Source organism: Coccidioides immitis, assembly GCF_000149335.2.
Source record: "Coccidioides immitis RS genomic scaffold supercont3.6, whole genome shotgun sequence".
NCBI classification, from domain to species: Eukaryota; Fungi; Ascomycota; class Eurotiomycetes; order Onygenales; family Onygenaceae; genus Coccidioides; species Coccidioides immitis.
Window position 1 is genome coordinate 3,237,465 of NW_004504312.1, and position 20,383 is coordinate 3,257,847.

The following is a 20,383-nucleotide window of genomic DNA, read 5'->3' on the forward strand; positions in this document are numbered from 1 at the left end:
TATGTCCCCTGGTGCCAGGCCACCTCGCATTATTTGCTGAAAACTCTGCAATGAAATATATCGCAGAATAATGGGCTATCTTATGTACAGAGGCCCAGGAATAGAGAAGCTGCCAGCCATTTTATTGTTGCTTTCAGCAGATTCGCACAAATATACCCTGTATTCCTAGGTTTGTTCGCATGTATCCTCACAGTTCAACGTCTTTTTTCCATCGCACCTTAGTAAAAGGCAGAGAGACGCGCCTTCTCAAGACTAGACGTAGCAATGCTGTGCTGATAGACAGGCACTTGATCAAACAGACATTATTAGAAGTGTCCATAGATGAGACATCCACATCTTTAAGACTGTAAGTTATAAGACTTGTATATCCACATCTCAGAAGCTGGGGATAGAAAGCAATTCAAATGTGATATGACCCAAGGTCTAAATATAAGAATACAACATCTGTCTAAGTGTATTCATTAGTACCAAAAGAGGGGAAAAGAAAAGAAGAACCAAGTAGAAGCAACCACTTGGAGTGACAAAGTTGGCTTTAGGACAGATAAACCTAGCAAAGTGCAGTCAAAATGGCAAATATGAGCATCAAGGGATAGATCCATGCAGAACAAAACTTTCGAGGACGTCAAATAAAGGAAACAATACAATAATCTAGCTCTCACTGTTTGAAACAGGAAATACAATAACACTTGGGGGATATATTGAGCATGGAGGAATGAAATAGGAAACTGCCACTGTACCACATGCTGAGGATAGGAGGATTATCATCAACCTCATCGCCCAAAACAGGTGGGAAAATCAAGAATTAAATGCCTCTGTCAACGAAGTCCAATCACACTCTGCAACAGGTTAGTTTGGTAGGTTCAGGCAACTATAATAGGAGCAGGGAAATCCAACGTCCAGACACATACCATTTCAAGCGTCCAAACCCTACGGATCCAGACTTTAAGTGTGCCCTCTACCCCTTCTATCCCTTCTAGCTCCACACCCTCCCACCAACACCGTCGCGCGGGCTTCCTCCAAAAAAGGAGCAATTTCTGGGCCATGCCAACAGCATTGTTATTAGCTATATCGCTCCGGATATCAGTCCGCAATTTGGCTAATCCCAAGCTGCATATAACAGCCTTATTGGGCTCTCCAGAGCGGTGTCCCCACTGGTCGTTGTGATTGAATCCGCTAGGACACGTAGGCCGATTAATACTTGACCATACCTCTACATTGGAAATGTGACTCACCCAGCCGTTAACATCTCGATTAGGTGCTGTTCTGTCGTTCCGGCCTCGTCGCTTTTCTTGAGACCGGAAAAGATTCCATCCTGTTTGAGCAAAGCTCGGCCAGCAGCTCGCTTGATTTCCATCATCTCGTGATGGTCAATTTCCGCATGGGGTGGAATCACGTAGAAGTCAAGGTCCTCGCGAAGTACTATGATTCCCGCGCGATCCTGAAGCATATCTCTAGAGGCACTCTGCATAGGGTCGACTTGCTCCCCTTCTGGTGAAGTAGTCGGGGATGGAGATGGGGACGGGATCGACTGCGCCACGGTCCGGAAAAAATCTAGCATATACTGAAGGGATACAGGGTCATACTAGTCAAAAAGCGTAAGAATCTAGTCTAAAACAGGGCGAGGGCAAAAAAAAGGATGGCTTCGAAGCCAACCACATCCATCTACCCACTTACGTCGACTGAGTATACATCTCCCTCGTGGAATCCGCCCATATGGGTGTCAGGAAGCAATCCGTTGGGGAAAAGAGACAGTAATACAAACTCCGGTAGAGTGAGTAATTCATCGCGTGATAATGTGAATCGAGTGCCACTAAAATCGCTGAAAATCAGAACCCGATCATCGTCCAGACGGCCATAAGTTTCTTCGAAAGGGGAGATACAAACCGTAGATCCAAAGTAATATGCTCATCTCCTCCAATGTCTACGCAAATCAAAGTGAGATATGTATCAGTTTTCCAACCAACAAAATGGCATTTTTTATAAAAGGATTCATCGCCATCACGGCTGGCCACTCATCGAACAGGATTCCGACACATACCTCCAAGCGTATTGAGCGGCGGCCCTCCCGTTTGTTGCACTTGAGTAATGATACTCGCTGCCCCTCCCGCAGCCGCCATGACGTATGTAAATGACTGAAGAGGGCTGGATCCTTCGGTGTAAGGAGGAGGAGGCTCAGCGTCGTCCGAGCTTTTTCCTGTGGATTCCCCTTTCTTTTCTCTCGAAAAAGCAGCTTTGGTATCTGCAACAACGGAGGATGCGGCTGCGGGTGAAGAGAGGGCGGGACTTTCCTCAAAGGGCGGAGCAGGCGCGAAAGGAGGAATGAAGGGAGCGCTTGAACCTGTGATTATGTCTTTGACCCGCTCAAACTCAGGCTCGGGGTGAAGGTAGAGCGACGAAAAGGGAGGCGGGCGAGGGGACGGGGGACTCGAGGAGGAAGAACTGGGAGAAGGAGAAGGAGAATGGGGAGGTGGAGGTGGCGGAGGATATGCGTCGTCGTTCTCCACGATGAAGGTGTAGCGCTCACAATATGGCAGCGCCCTAGCAGGCGAGCCGAGTGAATCCTGTCGGTTCGACAAGGCGATGAAGTTATTAATTTGGAAGCAGTAAAATAATGGCCCTTGTGCTCCTTGGCCCCTGCAATAGCAAGGTCAGAATGGGTGCGCTTGAATCTCGACTGGGTTTGTCCTAACACCCAACTAGCTGGATTGGGGTGCTAACGTCTTGTACACGGCGCTTCAAACGGACAGGCAGGGCAATTTGGAGTCAATATTTAAACATTAAATTTTCAGGGATGGATCTGATGGACTTTCATTTGTCTAAAGATGCGCATTGTTGTGAATGAAAAGAGGGCGCTATTAGTGACATACAATTGGAGGTCAAAGTTTTGGCGGTCATCGTCTCCTATTCTAAGTGGCGGTTCTCCATCAAATAGGGCCTCTCCAACCACCTGGAGTGTTAACCTTCCCCGAAACTATCACAAGCAGTCATCTGTTTAGGTGTATTCTGTACGGAGTACAGAGTGCCTGATATGAGATAATCATTACATAGGGTAGAAAATGTAGATTCAAAAGGTATCCCTTGCTGGCATTATCATACAAACTAAACGTGTAAGATACATTTTCAGGGAACAGGCTCTCGAAAACAGTTGACAGCATCTCTCTGATCAGTTAGCAGAGCTAAATAATAATGTCGTGCGACTCTAAACAATGCGGAGAGAGGCAAGGCACGGGAAAGCCAACCCGGGGATTCACTAGTGATGGTGCCCAGACTCCTCTAAGTGGACTGTTGTCCGCTGCGCTGTTAAGCCTCCCTTGGAAAACGTTGGACGCCTCCCCGGCACTAACGGCGCACGTGGTTTCAGAAGAAATCTTCCTAGCACCTTTGATATTGGAGGAAAGTGGCCGAGTATCTGGGGTCCCAGAGTCAGGTCTCTATTGAGACGATAATTTGATCTTCATGCAACACCCGTCTGTGGCCTAGTCTCACCAAACTTACTAGTGTCGTCGTGATGAATGAAAGTATTTTGAGAATCCTCCGCATCGGATCTGCGCGACAACTTCCTCTGTTCCGGGTAATATGGTCCACCTGGATGTAGAGGTTGAGCCGCCTAAGAGGCACATTAGTAAAAACGAGCGTTACCTTCAAGGATTTTATCGAGTACCAGCGTCCGTGTGGGCAGCCGAAAAATTCATGGAAGGGTACTGACTTGGCGGAATTCGTCGCCTTCGACCGTGACCTCGCGATCTCGAAGCTGCCGCATCAATGCAAGAAAATTGCTCTCTTTGAACTTCTGGCTCTTATCGTGACTGACGCTCTCGAGTAGCTGGCCGGCCGTTCGGGCAAGTTCCTCGGCTTCATCTGTAACGGCTTGCTGTGCTGGTATTGTATCTGACCCTATCTTTATTGGTTCCAACGATATCTCCTCATTTAGCGTTTCATTTTCCAATTCCTGGAGCTTGTTCTCTTGTAGTTCAACCTCAGCGCGGGCCTCGGCGAATGCCGCTTCAAATGCTACCTCATCAAAAACCTCTACTGCCTGCGAGTTCTGCGATTCGAGTATATGGGACTGGTCTGAGTGGTTTGTCCCGAATGTGTTCATTGGTTGATATGGCATATGCGCCATGGGGCTATGCATCATTTGCTTCTGCGGTATCGGATTTTGCAAGTTTGGTTGGGCCTGGTTGATAAACTCATTATGCCAGCTAGACGAAACGGGGGCATGAACAGCCACCTGGGCTTGGAGTCGATGTTGAACAACTGAAGGAGATGGCGCTGAAATATGGAGGTTTTGGAAATCGGAAGCCCAGCTAGAATTTTGTGGGTGGTGGTTTAACGGGGAGAGAGCTGGCCCTCTTTCGTGAAAGACCGGTGGACTATGGATATCCGGTACAGCTGGGCCTGAAAGCCCGGACTCAAAAGCGTGAAACTCGGGATCTAGAGTGCCTTCATTGGGGTTACGAGACCGGAAGCCCTTGTAATTCTGGTCAGTAAACGCTGCGTGCTAGTGGTTGTGGACCAAGATGACAGGCCAGGCTTACCTGTGTGGGAGTATGACGTGATGATATTCGGTCTTGCTGAAGAGTTCTGTCTGTAGAAGCATGCTTCTGAAAATTCTGAAGCGCATTTGAAGGCCCGCAGAGTGCGTCTGCCATGACCGAACGTCGCCTTGGTAGATGTCAACTGATGAAAGACGGAATGGCGATCGAAAGGGCGAAGAGACTAGGACGGCGGGCAGGAGAAACTGAAACTGGCAATCCAAAAGGGTTCAGGCTTGACTAGAGCACCTCGCTCGTTATCATAATTATCGCATTATACTTAATGGAATATCCATGCATAGTGCATCCAAAATGGAATCCTTCAGATGCTTGGGGATTGTGTTTCACTTTCAACCGAGGCGATGATGAAAGCGGAGGGGCAACGGTGTCGGTTAGAATTTCCCGATTGGCTGGACTGGAATCCTGTACGGGGGAAAACTAACGGTAGCTCTCACCTACCACACAGATCAATCTATGGAGTACTCCGTACTCCGTACTGCGACGCCTCTACGGAGTACTTCGTATACATTTACAAAATGCAATAGATTTACAACATAATATTTTAACTGTCACAAAAGACATGACCTGAATATTTATTATTTCTATTTAGTAAGTTATTCATAGTATTCTTGTAAGTTCTCATTCTTTCAACACCTCTTCTTGTGGAGATTACAGAAATTACAAGATATTTTTGGTAATTTATAGCAAATCTTGATATTGTATGTGAGGATTATCAGCAATCAAGCTCAAACTTTATCTATAATCATAAAAGAGATGCATATCATCTATCCTCATAATTAAAAAGTCACAATAACATCTAGCCGCAGAGATATTATGTTGTAATTTATCGCATTTTGTATGTGTATACGGATAGTGGTGTCTTGGTGGGTGATTTGTTAAAACCAGCGCGACGGATTATATAAGCAGACCTTTCGGAAGCGGAATATAGTTTACCCAAAATTAGCTCTAGATTGATAAGATTAGATCAAAGCATTGGTGGCAGCAAGGGGCTGTGGTGGCTTGTTTGCGACTTTGGGCCAGCTATGAAGGTCCCATTATCACAAAACCTAGCTGGAGTGTCGCTCCATTACCCACCTCGATCAACAGCCTCACGTCCTTTTCCAATTGCATTAGATTTCCTTATAGCCTGACTCGGACGGCATAATCCGTTGCTGTCAAAATGGTATGCCTAACTCTTGCACCATTTCCCTCTCGAGCCGCCCTCTCACTAATCAACTTGGTAGGCACAAGTGATAACCAACTCCGGTCACGATGACATGATTGTACGTTCCCTTCAGTCCTCTAGGTACCATCTTACCAACGGACGGAGATGCTCTCCTCGAGGCTTGCTAGCTATTGCTAAGTAGTTGTAGCATGATGCTGGGATGGACTACTACGGCCGCAGATTGGCGACATGTTCCTCTGATAAAACAATAAAAATATTCGAGTTGGAGGGCGATTCACATCGGCTTATTGAGACGCTTAAAGGGTGAGAGAAGGCTCCGTATCCACTTCTGACTGTGTGGAGGTTAACGAGGGTTCCCTGAAGGCACGAAGGTGCGGTGTGGTGTGTCGCATGGGTATGTACATCCAGTGACCCTCTGCATCTCCAATATGCAAAGGACTACTTAACCTCATATTGACGAGTGACTTATTCTCCAGGCGCACCCTAAATTCGGCACCATTCTCGCATCCTCCTCTTACGATGGCAAGGTTCTAATATGGCGCGAGCAAAGCTCTGCCGCGTCAACCGGCAGCTCGTGGAGCAGAGTTTTCGATTTTTCTCTCCATACCGCATCTGTGAATATGGTCTCTTGGGCTCCACATGAACTTGGCTGTGTACTTGCATGTGCCTCTTCAGACGGGCACGTCAGCGTCCTAGAATTCCGGGATAATAGCTGGACACATCAAATATTCCATGCCCATGGTATGGGTGTCAACTCCGTTAGCTGGGCGCCAGCTGCAGCCCCAGGCTCCGTCATTAGCGCGACACCCAGTACAGGACAAATTCGCAGATTTGTAACTGGTGGAAGTGACAATTTAGTAAAGATCTGGGACTACAAGTAAGTCTTGCATTATAATTAACCCATGACTATCCTATCTAACTATCCGTAGCCCCGAAACAAAAACCTATGCCACGTCTCATGTTCTCGAAGGACACACTGGCTGGGTCCGGGACGTCTCCTGGTCACCGAGCATTCTTTCACGGTCCTACATTGCCTCCGCTTCTCAGGATAAGACTGTCCGAATCTGGACATCTGATCCATCAAATCCCAACGAATGGACAAGCCACCAACTTGAATTTGACGCGGTGGTCTGGCGTGTCTCTTGGAGCTTAAGTGGAAATATTCTTGCTGTCAGTGGTGGTGATAACAAAGTTAGCTTGTGGAAAGAGAACCTGAAAGGCCAGTGGGAGAAAGTGAAAGATATCGAGGAGTGAGGTGTTGATGTAATGACTGAAAGTATTCTCCTTGTTTTGCATTTTTATAAAGCTTCATAATTCTTTGACAAACAATCGGTGCGTCGATCTCGTGGCATACTGCAGGATAAACTGGGAGAAGTCCCAGAAGCAAACAAGCCACCTTAGCGTAACCGGTTTAGCTGCAGGTTTTCGAGAGCCCAATGCAACCACAGGCAAGAAGAACCGAAAAATGCTCTGTGCTGCCTCCGCAAGCACTAATTTTCCTGCTCGCCTGCCAAGCCATATTCCTCACAGCGGTTCCCAGAATATAAATGGGCCCCCATCCCATTCCTGGGACATCATCTTCCTCCATCTTCCCATCATAATTCTACCACCTTGTAGAACTGCGCCTTCATAACCATATGCCCATGCAAAATTCTCTACCCAGTTGCCGGGCTCCCAGTTTCCTAGAGCACCCGCACCTAGACAGGTTTCGTAGCCTTGGTCTGTGTATTCATAGATCATGAAACAGACGCGTTTCCAACCAGGGAAGCCCCCTTGCTTCCCGGGCAAACATTCGGAGAATCCCAAGACTTTATAGGTATCGCCATCCCCAAACTGTTCACCGCTATACCATTCTCGGTGAATGTCATCGGCGGCAGAATATGGGAACTCCTCCCGTTCGAATAACTCCGGCCAGGCCACGGGCCCTACAACCACGTCAAGCAGCTACAAGTTGAAGAATTAGCCTCAGAGACAATTGGTAAAGGATCTCTTTGTTTATCTACCACACCAAATGAGGGAGTTTGTTCCAATGCGTCGAGAAATCAGCACACGTCTGACGATCGATAAGGTCGTCTACCCCCCTAAAGGGATGGATGCACGCTATTAACAGGTTAACCAAGCGCCATAAGATATATACGAAGGTAAATTAACACCTACAATAGTAACCGATCCATTTGGAGCCAAAAGTAAGCCTCCCGAAATTTACATGCCAGCCAAGAGGCGGGTCCGTCAGCTTGTAAGACGAATGCAAAGTATACTCCTCTCTGCTTGTCAAATGTCTCTTCCAAAAATTTCTGATATGCAGAAGCTGCTCCAAATCCATTTCCCCCCCTTCAAAATCGAAAATCTTGGTTCTATCCCGACTCCATACGCAATGGCAATATCGTAATCTTCACGCAAAGAGCGAAACGGCCGGTCCTGGCGAAGAGCTAAATGCGTTACGCATACCTGTATCGCGAGAAAGGAATCTGTCGGCTTGAGAGATCCCGATAGTCTTTGATGCACGCTGTCACAGTTTCCTTCTGTATACTTAATCTGCGCGGCCAAAAGCCCACCAGGCCGCTTCGCATTTTCAGGATCAGAAGAGTTTCGCATACGCTTTGGATATAAATAAGGTTTGTTTGGATGCTTTTTGGGCATCAGCGTCCCCTGCTCGAAATCGATTGCCATAAACTGCTGCATCTCTTCATTCCACGGCATATTTGGCTGATAAAGGTCACCATGAACCACACCCATTTGACGCAGTTGTTTTGTGAGCTTGTGCTGGGCTTTGCAGAAAGCCTTGTATTTCTCTCCATCCTTCTCATCGAATCCTTCTATCTGATGCAGGGGCTTTCCAGCTCAAGAAAGCAGTGCACGATTTCATCCAGGCTGTCCATGATGAAAGCATGCTCCAAGTCGACGCCTCCAAAGCAAACAGTGATCTGATTTCCTTGCAGATTCTCCAAAAATGCATACACTTGTGCTTCGTGCCGAAGTAAATCAACTGCTTCAGTAACCGTCCCTTTGCCGCCAAAAGTGTAACCATAAGGAAAAAGAGTCATCTTGAAAAGGGCACCGATTCTTCTACGAATTCACCATAATAAAATGCACCCATCGTCCCGGTCATTGTTCACTTGATTCCGAACAAGCTCTGCAACCTTGGACTTTGGGATTGTGTGGTTGCCATCAGACGCTTCGCTTTCGTGGACCGGAACGTTCGGGCGGTTTCGATCAAGGGGGATTGATTTGCCAAACCGGAAAGGCACCTTTGAGTGCAATATTGAGCTAATGACCGTCGATGTCGCGAGGGAAGGGTGGATCGTTTGGTAGGACGATGGGACGATGGGGAGGATGGAGAAGAGGAAAAGTGTAGTTGTACGCTTCCGTACCATTCCAGAGTCTCTCTTGATTATTATGGGTAGGTAACGAGATGGTTAGCCTATCAGGGAAACTATAGAGTGCCCTCGTATAATGTTTCATCAAACACTAGGTCTGCTTGCTTCAACATTTATCTTTCTTCGTGGCATGCTTCATGTTAGAATTCAAAACAAAGCTAGAAGTACATCAATCAACTGAACTTGGCCCCAATGCGGATGTCCATGGCCGACTTTTCTTCCTATGAGATGACAGTGAAGCTTTTGACTAGAATCAAGGAGGGAAGAAAAAAAAAAAAAAAAAGGAAATTGAAGAAAGAGACCCATCAGGAAGCAGGATAATGACACAAAAAAGGCCTCATTGGTTTACATCAGAAACCTTGAAAAGTCCGCTACTATCAGAATGTCGGGTATCTGAAAACAGTTCCAGACAGCGCTAATGAGCAGTGTTGAATCGAAGAAGGGATAATAATCAGACAAAAGGCTGAGACCAAAGAAAAAAAAAGGGGGAAAGGAAAAAAGGGCCACCTCCCAACCCACTGTACCCAGAAACATAAGGAATTGCTCTCAAGCTGAATAGCAGAAATTACAAGTCAGAAGGGAAATCAGTAGAAGTAGAAACTAATTGCCAAACAAAAGAGAAAGAGCGCCAAAGGAACAGATTCGTGAAGGCCTCCGATCAGAATTTGACAACAGAGTAGTCCTTTTTTGTGAGAGACCAAAAAAAAAAAAAAAAAAAAAAAGAAAAAAGAAAAAGAAAAAGAAAAAAGGCCATGAAGAACACCATAAAGATTGTGTGATCATTGACATCATTTTCATTAATCAACCAAGCGAGGGAATCGCAAACAATCATCGCGGGTCATTTATGAAGACTCAATTGTGGGAATTGACAACAGACGAATCGGCTTGGGGTCGACAAAAGATTTTGCTAAACGGAGGGTCTGAGGTTCGCGTGTCGACCTCTGGCAGCAAACAGACTCCTTCTGCCTTTCGAACCACGTCTTTCAGTGCCCTCGTAACAACACCTGCACGTACGACAAGGTCCCGGAGAGATTGGGTGTCAAAGGCTAGTTTATGTTGTCCGTCGGAACCTTGTTTGGCAAAGGCGTTTTCGCGCAGCTTTCGATCTCGGTGTATCGTATCGAGAACATACTTGGCTTTTGTGGATGAGTCTGTTCGTGGGCGAAGGTGCTGCCTCCCATTGCACGAGACATGTTCTGCTTTGGGGAGTGCAAACTGGTCATCGGTAATCGCCACAGTATCAGATAGTCCTGACTGCTTAGCATACCCTAGTTCGGCATCAAACTCTTCGAGGCTAAATGTGAGAGACGAGGTTGAGCGCCTCATCCTGAGCTCGTGCTCATATTCTTCGTCTTCCTCGAAAGTGGCCAGACTAATGATGCCTTGTGCTTCTTTCCACAATTCACTCGAAGGACCGTCAATTATATGCATCGCCCTAGCCCTAGCCCTGAGGAGTTTGAGCTCCTCTACTAGCACAGTCAGCTCTTGGACGTGACTAAATTGTCCATAAACACTCTCCTGTCGTTCCATGATTGCCTGAGGAACTTTCACAGTTTGCGTCATGCTCGGCGGGTCCTGGCGTTTCTCGGAAGGATTGGTTTGGCATTGGCGCTCGCTATCCCCAAAATCAAAATCACCATCCCAATCTTCGCTTGCTCCCTTATTTCCTAAACCCCAAGTTGCGAACTTTTTGGCGCTGGGCTCCTTTGGTGCAACCGGCTCTCGCGAAAGTGGTACGCTTTGGCTTCGCAGATGAAGAGAGCTCGATGTACGGCGGATAGCAGTTCTACCCCCACGTAGGTCAAGGAACTGCTCTATATGAGAAGTTCTAGGTCGGGGATCGGACCCTTGCTCGTCCTTTTTAATCTTTTGTTGTTCGGACCAGTCATAAAGACAGAGGTGAGAATTCTTCTCAGAGTTTTCGTTAAATGCGACGGATGAAACTGGACTACATGTAGTGGTTCTGTGAAAGTCCGACGCGGAAACGGAGTTTGTAACGGTGACACTAAGATTGTTGTCATGCCGATTATTTGATAAAGGAAGGCCATTGGCATCACGGCGGGACTTTTCGATATTTTGGAGCTTAGCAGTTCGCCTAAGGCGCTGGGTTTGCGGACTACTTGAAGCAGACGATGAACTAGCATCTTTGTCTAATCCGGTATCCGAGAAACTTATCTGAGCGGGCGGTGAACTCTTCTCAGCATAAAGCAGATGCTGTTTATCGTCGGAGAAGCCCTCAAAAGAATGGGTAAGGGGCGTTGAGTGGTTTGATGCGAAATCAATATTGGGGGGATAATTTTCAGCAGGCAGAGAGACAAGTTTTGGGGCAGTAATCGAGGTTGACTGATCAAATATTGTTTCAATACGAGGACCACGACGGACCGATTTGTTGCTTCCGGCTGCACGGGTTGGCAATGAATCAAAGGCAATGTCGCTTTGGAAGTCGGTGTCATCTTCTTCCCCAGAACTAAACACCTTAATATCATTATCAGATCCAACCAACGTCGACGCTGGGTCTGATCCTGCAGCTGAGTGACGTTGATTTAGACAACAATCTACCGACGGTTGAGTGGAGTTCGCGGTCGGGGAACCTGGGGGGGAAGGGGCTCTAGGTGACGACTTAGAATCAAGGTTTGCATTGCCCGAATCAGCTGCAGCCAAATTAAGCGCCTCGCATCGAAGATTCGAAAAATTTGGAAGATGGCGTAAACGGGCCTTTGGAGTAAAATCCTCAGTCACGGTCGCAGTTCTCTCGAAGTGGGCTGCGGTCAGCTCTATTTGGGACGATGTACTCGGACGACGGAAGACGTCTGGGTCGGTGATGTTTCCTCTTCGTCGCGATTGCACAGAACCCCCATTAAGCCTCTCACTTTTGCATCTACGCGCGGAGTCTATAGATGGCAGATCCAGACAATCATTATCTTGTGAAAAAGAAGATCTATGTGGCGCGTTCCTCGGCATGGTCCATGGAGATATGAGGTCTTCACTGTCAACGTCTTGCATAGAAGAGCAAGGTTTCAAGGGTACGTGTCTAGTGACAGGTCGATGCGCGAAAGGATCACCTCCTAAGTCTGCTGAGTTCCATGACTGATGACCTTTGGCGATCCTTGGTTGGTCTGAATTGACGATGGAATTGCTGTGTCGGTTCGTAGGTGCGATAGAGGATGCAAGTAACAAAGTGGGAGGGACACTGGAGTGAGAAACAAGCCGACATGGAGACCGGGTTCGATGTTTTGACGTCGCAGTCCGTCGCCTGCCGTAGCTCTCTGAACACCTTGTTGGGCGGGTCCTGCTAAAGTATGGTCGCCATGGGCCGTCGTGATTTATGCCGAAGGCAGAGTTCCCACTCCGAATCGAAAAATTCGGAGTCAGCTTTGGGGGCGTAGACTCTACTCGGCTATCAGTTAATGAACGCTGGCGCATAGTTGCAGATCGTTGATGGCTTGTAGCCGGGCGGCGTAAGAGAGGCAAAGAAGTAGGCCCAGCAGTAAAAGGTGGGTGCGATTCTGGGAGCCCGTGCGAGGAGGTCGATCGTTTCACAAGCTTGTTGGGAGAGGTAACGGGATGCGATGAGAGGAAAAAGGGGGTCGTAGAACTGGTTATAGATGGAGATTGTGGTCGCGACCCAGAGACTGAGCTCCCATTCAAGGACGAGGTAATTGTCGAAAGCCGTCGTAGCCACGATGACGACGGTCGCCCGGTGATGGGAGATGGAAGTGCTTCATCTGTGACTTCTCCCTCACTGATTGTAATTCCGGGGCCTACATACGTCCGACGGCGGGGACGAAGGCCGGTTCTCTCCTCTGGCTTCCTTGCCGGCGTCCTAGGTTCTGTTTGCAGGCCTTTATTCACAGCTGGATGCGGAGCTTGAACCTGTGGGAATGGCTGCTGCTGCGAAAAGCTAGGAGAGGGAAAGCCGGGGTGGGCGGCGGTTGCAGGACGAGGCTCAGCAGCGCTGTTCGAGCGGGAGTGGCAGCGTCTCGCGAGGAGGCTTTGCCTCCTTCTCGCTGTTAATGGGCGTTGTTTTGGGGGAGACGGTCGACCTAGAGCAAAACCCGTGGCTGCAATGCCAATTGTGCCAGCCGCACAGAGCTAAGTGATAGGTTGCATGTTAGCATATATAAAAAGAACACCAGACTCAGATTCTAGTCTAGCTGGTGGGAACAGATAGCAGGGAGACGGGCCAGGCACTGAATTCTGCTCCAAAAAGGTCCGATGAGGGGGCGCAAAGCGCGCTTGGGACAGATTGGGCAGTGATTGGAGTTGAACAGTCAAGGTTTGGGAGGCACCTACGGTTGATACGTGCTCCATCTTTCCGTTACGTAGCCAGGGATGAGCTTCGACGCCACATCGATGGTTGACCTGTTCCAAGTTGTGGAAGACCTCACATGCCTTCGATCATGTTGTCGTCGATGCCTGTGGGCGCGTAACGAATTCCCAGAACATCAATTGGAGAGAGGCGATGGGGAGTCGCAGCGCTCTTGGTGGTGACGAGGAGGGATCGAGGTGCGACCGACGAAACTGGAAGTTTGACGCCAGCCTCCGAGAAGAGAAATGTTTCGGAGAGGAGGTAGTTGGCCGGCGAGATAATGAGGAGGTGTTTTGCACCAAGGTTTGTTGATGGGGGGATTCTATTTTGGGGGGAAGCGTGGTCGGGGGTCTGACCAACTCAACCGATGGTGGAGGGAATCGCCCTTCGGCAGGCTAACTACGTGCTTAGCCCCGAGATCTTCCAACTTTAGATCAACCCTAAATCAACAAGAGCGGTTTCACACCAGAACAAGAGAAAAAGAAACATGGGAATGGAAGAGGAGGGTGGTTCGGTTGTCTCAGGAGGTGTTCTCCTTCGCTGTGGTGGTTGTTATGATCGAATGAGGTTGATGACTGGGGGCCGGGCAATCTCTGGCTGCTGATTTGTTTTGGTATTCCAGACGCGGGAAAAAAGCAACAAACCAGAAGCAGGGAATGCAAACAATCCATGGATTCTTGGTTCAGCCAATAGTTCAGCCGGCTGCTGTCCTGGTGTAACTCTCTCGACCTTCCAAGTCATCATCATCATCACACACAACAGAGAAATCGCTCAATCCCAGGTTATTGCTTCATCTTGTCTGCTGATCTGTTGCCTAGTTAATTCTCCTCTCCTCCGGGTCTGAGGAGCTCAGAGTCTCGCCATGCAGACATCCACACAGACAACAAGGCTCGCTCAGGAGCTCCAAAACCCACCCGAGCCCACTTGTCGCTTTGGGGTTCCCTGCCTGCAAAAAGCTTGGCCCATCTTCATGTCACATGATCAAGCTTTTTCTGGGCAGTGCAAAGCGGTTCATTTCGAGTCCTTCGCACGAACGGACAAGAAGCTGGTAAAAGTGTGTTGAATGTCGCACTGTTGAGAGAATGCTTTGAGACGGAAGCCGTATCACCAGCTCGTTATATTTTCCTTAACCCCTTAACGAGGGTTATACCGGCCAGCTGTTTGATCAAAAGACTAAAACGGCAAGACTAAAACGGAAACTCTACTGGTGTCTGAACGTTCAGCACCCAGGATTAGACCAGAAGGACAGATCTATTCCTCACTTCTCTGGCTACCTGCTGCCCTTAGGCCGGGTAGTTCAGGTATTAAACCTCTACCTGCAGCCCTAGGTAGAAGACGGCTTCATAGCCTTGCTGAAAAATATAAAGAACTATTGCATTGTTACTCCGGTTTCCTGAGGCTGAAGCTTCCCGTCACAAGTCACAATTTGAGGGACCTCTTAGCTACCTCAGGAAGCCCCGATATGTGTTTTTACACTGTTTGTTGATTTCCTTCGGGGAGGGCAACTCTGTTTCGAGAACTCAAGTACCTACCTATATGAGTGCGGAAGAAGCACTTGTAGGCTACCAAGCTCAAAAAAGCATGTTCTCTTGTAAGTGGCTAGGGCACTAGAGATGCTGTGATACAGTCAAGCCGCCGCCGATCCTCCAATTTTGACAAACTACATCCGGGTCGTGGTGTTTCCCATGTTGACTTCTCCATGCTACTCTACACAGAGAGCGTGGGAAAAAGGCCCAGAAAATAGTTTTTCGACATGTAGTTTTCCTACTTCATGTAATCGGCCCCGGATAGAACGCCCATGATGGGGTAAACTCCGAGACACAGCACCCCCGCAACGCACAATTTTTTGCCTTATCTAACACTCTAGACGCAGCCTTCCATGTCCATCCGGACCAGTATCACGATGGATTTCCTCGTCTGCTAGGGGCTATTGGCTTTGTACGAAAAAGGCCATGTCGCGGATCCGGCCAGAGTTGCCGGGAGAATGGAGTCGCCTTGTGAGTTGATGGTTTTGAGGATCTTCATCACAGCTTATTGCGTGTTGCATCGGAATTGGATTTGCTAAAAATGACCAATTTTTCTCCAATTCAGCTGACTCAATCTAGTTTCTCATCAAATAACATTAAAGCTTGCCTTGTTAGCAGTTTTGGGGTGATCTAAGATTCGCATATCTTCGGTGCAACAAGAGAATTTGTGTTCATGAATATCACCAGCAGAAACTTCCCAGGACCAATGGTGAACACGCATCTGATTCTAATCAAGTGTATGCAGAACTGAATAAACTTTGGCATGTTGCCATATAACAGCTCTCTGCTTGACCTGTGAGGTATTATCAATTTAATTTGGAGATTCTGGCCCTAATCATATTCTGGAGCGCGGGTGAGGATTACAACATTCCTTTGGACAGGCCAAGGAGACTCTAGAACAGAGCCTTAGCGTTAAAATCAACCTTGAAAATATGGAACAACAAACAGTCAGCAAAATTTGATATCGCGGCTCCGGAAGATATGTTTTGCAATACTACATTCTGCTCGAATTCAACACGATTCTCTTAGCCATTTGGTACTTTGAGTCACCTGTGTAAAACCGAAAACCGTACATACAATGCCGCTCGCTATGTATGTGCATACATACTTGACCTTTTTGGCAGCCTGGGTGTGAGTAGCCTTAGGCTTCGAGCTATACTACCAACACAACACCACCGTCTTGATTAGATTGATATTTTCTGCTTCAATGATGGTTCCGAGCGTCCCATAGATAGATGGATCCACTTCTGGGAAAGGCTTCGGTTTTTAATTGTTTCAAAATAGTACCGGCTCCTGAGTTTCGAAAATATATCCTGTTACCCTGTACGCAGGTAAATTGACTTCATTCCTTGGGAGCATTTGGTCGTATGGACAAATTTCAACAGCGGAAGGCCCACCAGCTAACTAGTATAGATGCACACAGAAATTCGACCCGAATCTGGGCATGGCGACGTCGCATGTCAACCAAATCCTATTTCATCCCATTCTTTTTGTTATTTAACCTTCAGTTTCAACCTCAGCAGTATTAGATGGCAAATGGCATTCCGAGGCTCTGGACTGGGCCATTCGTCCATACGATTTCAGATGGCAAGCCGTAGTTACATGGATCAGCAACCGACACTTGCAGCGTTTTCGTCATATCGGCACGAGACTTCCGGTTATCGAAACATCCAATGATCGGTTCTAATGTGAATCCAACCGCACCCCGCCTTGTTCATCCTTCAAATTCGGAGTACTCCGTACTCTTTAGATTTGTTTATTTTTGTTTTTAATACCCTCATGGTAGTTCCGTTAAGCAAAATCCTCGAGCCTGTGTCAATTTCTCCACAGAGTTGATGTGATCAAGCACCTTTCCGTTATGCTACGAGACGAATGATGCTCTAATAAGAATGAAATTAGATGCCGCCGCTCCTTAAACCTAGACAACAGGCCCAAGCCTTATATAGTAAATGCGTTCAAGGGCAGCCGTGTGAGTTTTGGTTAACTACGGAGTACGGAGTAACTAGTTAACAAGGTTATTTAACGTTAGTTAGTTATCTCTTAGTCATCAAATTCAAGAGTTCAAACTCATTGGAAGTGAAGTCTCCATGCACCACAACATAAGCCATGTATGATTTAAACCCAAAATTTTTTCCCCATCTGTTCATATAAACTGTTAACTCTATTGACTGATATTTGTGCTGCAAGCCCAGAAGTTTACTTTCTACAATTTGTGCTACCCACCAGATACCCATCATGGAATCTGAAATCCAGGCACAAATTCCTGGTATTGATCATGTGATATCAGAATATTCAGTGGTAAGGTGTACCTCGCCTTGTTAAAATAGGGGAATAGACTGGTGAACGATAGACTCCCCATGGCTGTTCAAATATCTTACACTTGTTCATAGGGCTATCTCACCCATGCCTCCAAAGCCTATGTAGAGGACATGGATCCCACAGCTCCATCACCTTTGTCAGAAGCTGCGGAAACTGTAACTTCTTTATTACTATCTGCTTCTGGAGACTTCAGTTCCGAGAATGAAACCACAATCCGGAACTTGGTGGAGAAATTCATCTCCTCATTAAGCGCCGCAAATGGTGTTGATCCGGAACGTAGGCAAATGCCCTTTGCTGCTAAAAAGCTCGATCAAACGATCCATGTGGGATCTCAAAGGAATATCTCTTCGACCTTAGGTTTGACAGGTGTTTCTGTTGACCTTGAGGCAGCTGCATCCAGAAAGGTCGAGTCCCGTGTGGACAAAAAGAAGCTAGAAAAGGCAGAAAGGAAAATCCGAGCCAAACAAGATAAGAAGGCTATGAAAAATGTCGAGTATGAGGCTTCAAAACTCATCAATCAACCTGATGCTACGCAATCGTACGAAGAGTTTTTCATGGCTGTTAACCCTCTACAATTGGGGTCCGACTCACAGTCAAAGAGCAAAGACATTAAAGTGGATGGAATAGACATCTCTATCGCGGGAAATCGGATATTAACAGATACCTCTTTAACTTTAGCTTATGGGCGGCGCTATGGTCTAGTTGGCCAGAACGGAATTGGAAAAAGTACACTGTTGCGAGCCCTTAGTCGTAGAGAGGTTGCTATTCCAACACACATTTCCATCCTCCACGTGGAACAGGAGGTTAGTGAACACTTTCCATTTTCTATGCATGCACAATAATATATGACTGTATACTGATGTTTTTGACTAGATAAGGGGTGATGATACACCAGCCTTACAGGCGGTTCTCGATGCCGACGTTTGGCGAAAGCGTCTCCTAGAAGACCAAAACGTAGGCAAGTTTCTTCTTTTATAAGAGAAGCGAAACTGACCCATTCAATAGAAAATTACATCCCAACTCGCAAATATTGATGCGGAAAGATCGACTATGGCAGATACTTCCAAAGATGCATTAAGATTAGACCAAGAACGAGAGGCTCTTGATACCACCCTCGCCGATATCCACGCTAAATTAGCGGAAATGGAATCAGACAAGGCTGAACCACGGGCAGCAAGTATTCTGGCAGGACTGGGCTTCTCCCCAGAGCGACAGCAATACGCTACGAAAACATTTTCCGGAGGTTGGCGTATGCGATTAGCCTTGGCTCGTGCTCTGTTTTGCGAACCTGATCTTCTACTGCTTGACGGTAATCCTTCCCCAGTTGTATCCGTCGTTAAAACGTCGTAACTGATAATCCTAGAACCGTCAAACATGTTGGACGTCCCGTCTATCACATTCTTGTCGAACTATCTACAAACATATCCAAGCACCGTTCTGGTCGTTTCTCACGACCGAGCTTTTCTAAATGAGGTGGCTACCGATATTATCCACCAACATTCAGAAAGATTGGATTACTATAGAGGAGCAAATTTCGGTGAGCATAAAAATTCTATTCGAGGCGACTAGCACCAGACTAACTGCGATCAATCAGATTCGTTCTATGCTACCAAGGAAGAGCGGAAGAAAAATGCAAAGAGAGAGTATGAGAACCAAATGGCACAGAGAGCGCACTTGCAAGGTATACTCAATTCAAGGCACGTATCATGGTGAAACATTGGCTAATTTTGCTCCTTCCAGCTTTCATTGATAAATTCAGGTACAATGCTGCCAAAGCGGCTGAAGCTCAGTCGAGAATTAAGAAGCTTGAGCGGATGCCAGTTCTTACTCCCCCAGAGAACGAATACGTGGTTCACTTCAAATTCCCTGATGTCGAGAAGCTGTCACCTCCTATCGTCCAAATGTCCGAAGTCTCTTTTGGATACACGAAAGACAAGGTTTTGTTAAAAAATGTCGACCTTGACGTGCAGTTAGATTCGAGAATAGGTATTGTCGGGCCTAATGGGGCGGGAAAAACGACGGTTTTGAAACTTCTTACTGGTCAACTACAGCCCTCATCTGGACTTATATCTCAGCACCCCAGACTCCGGGTTGGGTTTTTTGCCCAGCATCATGTTGACGCCCTGGATATGAACACGAGCGCTGTAGGCTTCATGGCCAAGAATTATCCGGGAAAAACGGAGGAAGAGTATAGACGACATCTAGGAGCGTAGGTCCCTGCCATTCTCCTGCGAAGTTTCATCCAAAATACTTGAGGCTTACTGGCGATCGCAGTTTCGGCATTACTGGCATGACTGGCCTTCAAAAGCTGGAGCTCTTATCTGGAGGTCAAAAGTCCCGTGTGGCATTTGCATGCATATCGTTAACCAATCCTCACATTTTGGTCCTGGACGAACCGTCCAACCATCTCGATATCGAAGCGATGGATGCGCTTTCTGAGGCACTTCAAAACTTCCAGGGTGGCGTTCTAATTGTATCCCACGATGTCACCCTACTCCAAAACGTTTGTACAAGTTTGTGGGTGTGTGATGGAGGTACAGTGGAGAAATTCCCAGGGGACGTGAATGCTTATAAAAAGAGGATTTCAGAGCAGGCAAACGCAGCCGGTGTTGTTGCCGCTCATTGAGCCTTAGTCTAAGCCCCTAATACTGGCGAAATTACTGGAGAGCAAGTTCGCCTTCGCTTTTATAGTATATTTGCTAATAACCACCTTAAAAACAACCTAGTATTCTTTAAAAAGTATGACTATATGATCTCTAGACATTGTGCGTAGTTTAGGGAGTAGATAACTTTGTTCTCTCAGGGCCAAGAATTGATTTGTTCATCTACGGAGTACTAGCCGCTTGTATTCTACACCGTACATAGCAGAAAGCCGGAGACGGCACATACTGCTCCTCCAGCCAGCCAGTTGGGACCTGACGGGATGCTGGCTCCGTGGGTTGTTCCGAACCTGCTAGCTTGGAACCTGAGGCGGGTTAACCGCCAAGCGCATCCAGACTATCTGGCCCCTTCTACTCTGTACTCAACAGCTCTAACCGTGATGATGAACTTCATTCGCAAGCTATTCCCTTCCACCAAATAGCAAAGCCGGAAGACCGGAAGACCGGAATCTGCAGAAGAGGGAAGAAGGC

At 47.2% G+C, this 20,383-nt stretch overlaps 7 protein-coding genes across 9 annotated transcripts; 3 read left to right on the forward strand and 4 right to left on the reverse strand.

Annotated features, from left to right (window-relative positions):
* Positions 1-141: 141 nt before the first annotated feature.
* Positions 142-2,811, reverse strand: CIMG_04212 (general stress response protein Whi2). Its single transcript, XM_001244770.2, has 6 exons — positions 2,039-2,811; positions 1,885-1,921; positions 1,675-1,810; positions 1,233-1,582; positions 909-1,173; positions 142-836 (listed from the first exon to the last, which is right to left on the reverse strand). Exons 1-6 carry the CDS (start codon positions 2,115-2,117, stop codon positions 816-818), a joined length of 888 nt encoding a protein of 295 aa, XP_001244771.2. The 5' UTR covers positions 2,118-2,811; the 3' UTR covers positions 142-815.
* Positions 2,812-3,057: 246 nt separating this feature from the next.
* Positions 3,058-4,853, reverse strand: CIMG_11282 (peroxin 20). Of its 3 annotated transcripts, XM_004446400.1 has the most exons (4): positions 4,539-4,853; positions 3,707-4,471; positions 3,496-3,607; positions 3,064-3,409 (listed from the first exon to the last, which is right to left on the reverse strand). In XM_004446400.1, exons 1-4 carry the CDS (start codon positions 4,650-4,652, stop codon positions 3,177-3,179), a joined length of 1,224 nt encoding a protein of 407 aa, XP_004446457.1. In that variant the 5' UTR covers positions 4,653-4,853; the 3' UTR covers positions 3,064-3,176. The 3 variants fall into 3 exon arrangements, with proteins under 3 accessions (XP_004446459.1, XP_004446457.1, XP_004446458.1); XM_004446401.1 differs by having other exon boundaries at positions 3,064-3,607; XM_004446402.1 differs by having other exon boundaries at positions 3,058-4,471.
* A 732-nt stretch (positions 4,854-5,585) lies between these two features.
* Positions 5,586-7,187, forward strand: CIMG_04213 (protein transporter SEC13). Its single transcript, XM_001244771.2, has 6 exons — positions 5,586-5,718; positions 5,780-5,818; positions 5,909-6,024; positions 6,085-6,115; positions 6,198-6,598; positions 6,651-7,187. Exons 1-6 carry the CDS (start codon positions 5,716-5,718, stop codon positions 6,973-6,975), a joined length of 915 nt encoding a protein of 304 aa, XP_001244772.1. The 5' UTR covers positions 5,586-5,715; the 3' UTR covers positions 6,976-7,187.
* On the reverse strand, positions 6,901-8,421 carry CIMG_13779 (uncharacterized protein; the record flags this gene model as incomplete). The annotated part of the gene is made up of 4 exons (XM_001244772.2): positions 6,901-7,665; positions 7,730-7,821; positions 7,879-8,015; positions 8,093-8,421. The coding sequence occupies 4 exons, from the start codon at positions 8,419-8,421 to the stop codon at positions 7,246-7,248; spliced, it is 978 nt and encodes a 325-aa protein (XP_001244773.2). The 3' UTR covers positions 6,901-7,245.
* Positions 8,422-9,416: 995 nt separating this feature from the next.
* On the reverse strand, positions 9,417-13,409 carry CIMG_04215 (uncharacterized protein; the record flags this gene model as incomplete). Its single annotated transcript, XM_001244773.2, has 2 exons — positions 9,417-13,190; positions 13,392-13,409. The coding sequence occupies 2 exons, from the start codon at positions 13,407-13,409 to the stop codon at positions 9,951-9,953; spliced, it is 3,258 nt and encodes a 1,085-aa protein (XP_001244774.1). The 3' UTR covers positions 9,417-9,950.
* Positions 13,410-14,943: 1,534 nt separating this feature from the next.
* Positions 14,944-15,408, forward strand: CIMG_04216 (uncharacterized protein; the record flags this gene model as incomplete). The annotated part of the gene is made up of 2 exons (XM_001244774.2): positions 14,944-14,998; positions 15,275-15,408. 2 exons carry the CDS (start codon positions 14,944-14,946, stop codon positions 15,406-15,408), a joined length of 189 nt encoding a protein of 62 aa, XP_001244775.2.
* Positions 15,409-17,047: 1,639 nt separating this feature from the next.
* CIMG_04218 (ATP-binding cassette, subfamily F, member 3) lies at positions 17,048-19,986 on the forward strand. The gene is made up of 8 exons (XM_001244776.2): positions 17,048-17,231; positions 17,324-18,055; positions 18,126-18,206; positions 18,258-18,561; positions 18,616-18,789; positions 18,847-18,933; positions 18,993-19,461; positions 19,527-19,986. The coding sequence occupies exons 1-8, from the start codon at positions 17,169-17,171 to the stop codon at positions 19,876-19,878; spliced, it is 2,262 nt and encodes a 753-aa protein (XP_001244777.1). The 5' UTR covers positions 17,048-17,168; the 3' UTR covers positions 19,879-19,986.
* Positions 19,987-20,383: the final 397 nt, after the last annotated feature.